General features: G+C 32.4%; 1 protein-coding gene across 2 annotated transcripts in view; it reads right to left on the bottom strand.

Annotated features, from left to right (window-relative positions):
* Window positions 1-366: 366 nt before the first annotated feature.
* LOC121121430 (multidrug resistance-associated protein 1) overlaps window positions 367-6,000 on the bottom strand; it is a 119,905-nt gene continuing 114,271 nt past the window's right edge. For both annotated transcript variants that reach the window (XM_071889871.1, XM_040716357.2), the window contains 5 exons: window positions 4,908-5,240; window positions 4,465-4,840; window positions 3,626-4,396; window positions 3,344-3,554; window positions 367-840 (listed from right to left, as the gene is read on the bottom strand). In XM_071889871.1, the coding sequence (XP_071745972.1) occupies window positions 572-840; window positions 3,344-3,554; window positions 3,626-4,396; window positions 4,465-4,840; window positions 4,908-5,240 (1,960 nt within the window). In that variant the 3' untranslated portion in view covers window positions 367-571. The remainder of the gene's footprint in view (window positions 841-3,343; window positions 3,555-3,625; window positions 4,397-4,464; window positions 4,841-4,907; window positions 5,241-6,000) is intronic.

Below are 6,000 nucleotides of genomic sequence, written 5' to 3'. Positions count from 1 at the left end.
CTTGCTGTTTTTAAATTGAAGTTAAAAAGAAATACAGTTATTAAAAAAAAAATCGAAACATTTTCTAAAGTACCGTTTTTCAGATAACATTGATTAATTTATGAAAAATATACTCATTCTAGGCTCCCATTTTTTAAATTATAATCAAGTACAATTCTCCTCTGTCGGACCATGACTGTAATGTAGAAATTATTTATTTGGTAAAATATATGCAATTAAATATTATTTTAGAACAACAGAAGTCATCTTTTATGGAGTGAATTATATTCCGAGCTTCTACATCTCTATAGTAATTAATTAATGTTTAAAATACCTGATGGATAATAACAGAGGTATCTAGGAGTAAATATTATGAAATGACGATACTTTTTTAATGGTTAAATATATATAATATCTATATATCTTATTTTTTCTTTATAAAAACACTGACTGAGAACATTCAATATAATGTAATAATACTTTTTTCAAAATGATGGTCGATATCATAAAAAAAAACACGAACAAATATTAATGAAATAGAAACATTAAATATAGTTATCAATTAAACACTTATAGAAAAAGTCTGTAGGCATCACTCCACAGAACCATTAGTTCTTCGTAACATGGATTTAAAGATACTCTTTTGCGATTTTATTAGAGATTCCGGGTTCCCAAACTCTGCAATAGTCCCATTTTCGAGTACAAGGATTTTATCGCAAGCGAGAAGGGGTTGGATTCTATGAGCGATAACAAATATGGTTGATGAGGAAAATCGAGTAAAGTATGTATTGAGGATCCGCTCCTCAGACTCAAGTGTCATGGCGGAGGTAGCCTCATCCATTATGATTAAATTAGACCCAGCTAGAAAGTGAATTGAAACATACATATGTAGTTATTATATTAAAAAAGTGCATAGTGTAAATGAAGGGTATTAATTATAAGTCTACGTATATATTAATGGCATTATTTTAATTAAATACACCTTATTTATGGGTATATTAATGATGTTGATATGACCTTATTGAAATAAGAAGAAAATGTAACCTACAAGTATTTTTAAACGTTTTGTCCCATATACTTTTGCCTCTTGGATATTTTGCCGCATGACATATTTATGTTTTGATATTATAGGCAGGTAGTGATGTATGTAAATCTAGTTAATTTTTTAGCTGGCCCGATTGATTGAAATTGGTAATCTTAAAAATGAATTTTCTTTTCCTCAGCAGTAGTCATTATTTTTTCATTCCTGTGTTGTGAACATTATTTCATTTGTGATCATTATAGATTCAATTGTATCAAAAACTTGATTGAAGATTCGTCTGTTCTCATAAGAAACGGTGTGTAAACCTGTTTGTTTCGGAGTTATAATTCTAAGTCCTTGTTGGACTCAGAGTAGAATTGGGGATCAACATCGGAGTAATTCTAGCTAATGTCCTTGTTTATATCATTTTCTCCTTCCTCTCTTGTCACAGCTGATTGTATCTGATATAATGAAACGTCATGATCATTATTCTTTCTCTCTTCCAAAACATTTTTTAAATCGTCAGGGTTGCCATGTTGATTTTCGTTTTTTTAACATACCCAATGAACAGAGGATCTTCATCATTAATTATAGATTATAACAGGCGCAATAGGGACTGTTTGATGTACAAGAATAGCTCCTAGGATGCCCTCTATCCAGTCAAAACCTAACAAGATCTCAAGTTTTAAACACTAAGAGGAAATCAATCTTCTGTCGAAAAATTTATATAACTCCGAGACATTATTTTTCTGAGATATGAACTTTGCTTGGAGATTGGATTTTTCACATCTCATAATGCTATCAGTCATAATCACCATTTAAACACTATTGTGTTTCGCCACAATACTAGTAAGGTACATCAGCAGATAAGTAGTGGGGGACGTTAAATAGCCCCTATAGAGCGTTTTCACGTGACGTCAGTACAGTTGATATCAGACATTAAACAACCAAGTTTTATATCGATGAAACTATTTTCTCATGAATGATATAGAAAATAGCGAACTATTGAATATTGGGTTACCAACTCTCTGAAAAATAAATAAGGGACACCTCATTACCAAGTTCGGCCGACCCAATTGTCTCATCTTTCCTAGCGCATGATTTTGACCCGTGCGCGCGCTTTATAGATGTTTTCACGCGCATTTTCTACCCAGGTGTTAGCTTTTTCCCATTCCTCTCGATATTTTTGTATACTTTTCATTCGTTTTTCTCGGAGGAATGCGAGTTGTTATGCTGTTTGAAGCTGGACCTCTGTGTAGAGCAGTGTCAGTGTTTTAGTCACTTTCAGATAAGCTGCTATGTTATTTTTTTCACTATCTTCTGCGCGCACAACAGTAACTCCTCGACCAATGGGACGAACTCATTCTGTCTCATCGTACACGTGTGTGAATATGCTGTCAGATCATTGGTCCCAGAGCAGGACATGGCCTGGGAACACGTTTACAGTCAAATTTCATATGTTTTTTTCTTCTAAATACGGACGGGACGATTCTGTTTTTCAAGGGACGGTTAGCAACCTTAATTGGATATCAAAATGGTACCAACAAATTAAAGGACTTAAACCTAACTGGCTATCAAAAATGTACCCCATTATTGCTTAGTTTTATAGTTTATCTGACCCCAAAATTTATTAAAAATATTATTACATCGTTACACAATTTTATTTCCGTGTTGTTAGATAAAGATTAACTACTACAATGGGAAAAATAGGATATTTATCTCTAATCAAACTATTTTTTGCGTCGCAATTCGATCAAAAAAAAATTATAAATTTAGACATTTCATAGGATTTTTAGTACTTTAACTTATTTCAAATATTAGTGCTTATCATTGGCATCAAGTAATACTCATATTAAGCTTTATTGTTATTCATAAATTCACTAGATGGAGTCGCATAACAATTTTTTTGGAAATTTTTGTATTAAAAATATCAATTTGGAATCAATTATTATGCAATTAATAACGTCAGTGAAAGGACCCATTGGATCAGAAGTAAAAAAAATATGGAAAATAATGAGTAAATAAAGAAGGAATAGTGTTTACTTTAACGAACAAATGAGTAAGGTGTCTCAGATCTGGAATCATGAGATTATTTCGAAAGGACTAATTGACCAGTGGCACCTTAATTATTGTCATCTTATTTGATGATTAATGAAATGTGAGAAACTCAATAGATAGAAAGGAAGGAATGTTTCAAAGGTAAAGTTCGAGCCTATTGTATAGAATAATAAAAAGACACCGAATATGTGATGCGGCAAAGTCTCCTATGTGTAAAAATATATCCGGCAAAAATACTACCCCCTAAATTACTTAGAACCGTTTTTAAATTGAATTAAAGCTTACTTAATAAACCCCTAAGGCAACAAATAAGCTGTTTTTCACCCAGACTAATATTTGATCCATTTTCCTTGAGGGAAAAATCAAGCCCACCCGGGAGTTGAACGAAGAATTCCTTCATTTGAGCTTGGTCTACGACACTCCAAATGTATTCATCTGTGAACCGATCATCAGGATCCAAATTGTAACGAATGGATCCCTTGAATAAGGCAGCATCCTTTAAATATTAAGGAACATTTAATTTTTGACACAAAGATACATCATTTATATATATGAAAATAAACACACCTGAGGAATTACTGTAATGTCCTTTTTACGAATATTCCGTGCTGTTCCTGATGACATGTCTACACCATCAATAAATATTTTCCCTTTTTCTACCTCTAATAAACCTGATAAAGCTAATATGAGAGAAGATTTTCCCGATCCTGTTCGCCCTACCACCCCAACCTTTTCACCAAGTCGTACATTCAATGTAAAGTTTTTAATTGAAGCATTCTTTAAAGAAGAGTATTTCCCACTGAAATCCTCAAATTGAATATAATATCTGGATTGATGATTTTTGGGTCTTTTTGAACCGTTCGTTATAATTGAAGGTAAAAGTCCAGAGGATGGGTCTTGAGGAATCAAGTCTTCACATTCTTTTATCCTCTCTATCGAGACCATTGCCTTCTCAATAAAGGCTGCATATCGGGTAAATAAGAAAATATCTTGAAGGACAGTGAGAGAGGATGTTAGACTCAATGCCGACAAAGAACTTGAATTTCCTTCAGATGGAAAAAATACTAATGCTGTAGCTAAAATACCAATAAAAGTCCCGGCAATGAGCTGAAGTCTTAAAAACAACCAAGCCTCTGAAATAATTTCCATTAGTGAAACACTTTGATGCTCATCAATTAAGGACATATGCTCATCAATATAATCTGATTCTACACCATAGCATCGAATGGTTGTTCCTCCATGGACTGCAGAATCACCAAAATGCTTGAGAACCATAGCTAGCTTTGTTGCCGAAGTTCTCTTCAAAAATCTAGAGGCCATTAAATAAGACTTTACAACCTAAAGAGTAAAAAAATAATAAGAGACAGGTTGCGTTATAATATTTCTATAAAAACTTCCGTGCTTACCTCAATAAATATCAATCCTAGTGGACATACAATGAAAAAAGCAGTGATAGGAAAAGCAATTAGAGCAATGATTAACGTTCCAAGAATTTTTACAGCTTGATATGCAAAGTTTTTTAAAGTGTTTGGTAAGAACATGTCCGCTTCGTCCATGTCTTTTGAGAATCTATTAATGATTGTTCCTTTAGGAGTAGACCAGAAGAAATTTAAAGGTGCTCCAAATACTTTACGGAGAATTACATCATGAAAATGACTGGAAGCCTTGAGGGATCTTGAGTTAATAAGAAGTACAGATAAAAAATATGCCAAACTTTGACACCAACCAAGTATGCCATACACGACAATGTACATGTTTCTTGTATCTTCGTTATATATGTGACTAGATATAAGGGATAATATAGGATTAAGAATAATAATACAAACATAGACTATAGTATGGTTCCTACCGATAATTAGTATCGTTTATATTTGTACTACTCAGGTTAGTCCATCGAGATAGCCATAGTTTAGAACAGACATCAAAACATTGGGAAATTAAATACCCTACGAGGGCAATTATAAAAGGCACAGTTCCCAAATTGAGAACGTAATACTTATACAACGAGAATGGAATTTTTCTCCTTTCAATGATGTCATAATTATCCAGAGCTGGGTGGAGATAATTATCTTTGGGGGGCTCATGAAAAGAACCTTGTTTTTTTGTACTTTTTTTCGCAATTTCAAATGATTTCACTTCCTCCGCGGAGTCTTTCTCTTCCTCAATTTTTTCATTTTGAGTCCTAATTTTGTTAATAAATCCGAATTATGTACATTTAAATGTTTAATTAGTATTTAAGATTATAATTAGTTATGTGTCACGAGTAAAACTCATAAATCAGTATTAAAGTTGTATCAAGTAAGAAAAAAAATACTCTAACAAATTTGGCTCGTGTGTCTCAATGATGAGTATGGTTCGAAACTCGTCTCAATGAATAACCATTAATAGAGGTGCATAATATATGTCCTAGAAAGTGGGAGCGAATTAAAAAAAAAAAGGAAGTTAAAAAGTGAACCTATATTTTATTTTCTACAGCAGTTATAAAAATCTATCAGTTATCTGAAACAAGTCTTGTTTGAGTCTGTTCCGACTAATACAGGTAGAATATCAGTATTAGCATATTGCTAAGCATCAAAAGAATGATTCCATCGTACAGGTCAGTAGGATAAACTGTTTCAGGGATAATCTAAAATATTATGATTCCCAAATTTTGTATGGACTTAATGTTCACATACTTAATAATATATATCTTTTTTTGTAAGGCTAGGGTTAAAACATTAGATAATAAAGTCAAATCCAGATAACAGAAACTGTTATTTTTTAGATGAAAAGTTGACTATACCCAATTTTACGATATTTTTATATGTAATTCATAATAAAAATTGTGGAGAAATAATATGACAATGATGGTTTGGACTTACTTAAGAAATAAATAGCAGTTGGTCAGCTTTACTTATTTAGCTAACTGTCAAATCATTTCCGACATTTTTCCTGTTTCTTTT

Source organism: Lepeophtheirus salmonis, chromosome 7 (assembly GCF_016086655.4).
Source record: "Lepeophtheirus salmonis chromosome 7, UVic_Lsal_1.4, whole genome shotgun sequence".
Classification (NCBI taxonomy): Eukaryota; Metazoa; Arthropoda; class Copepoda; order Siphonostomatoida; family Caligidae; genus Lepeophtheirus; species Lepeophtheirus salmonis.
The sequence above is the reverse complement of the archived record's forward strand: the minus strand, read 5'-3'. Positions and strand labels throughout refer to the sequence as shown.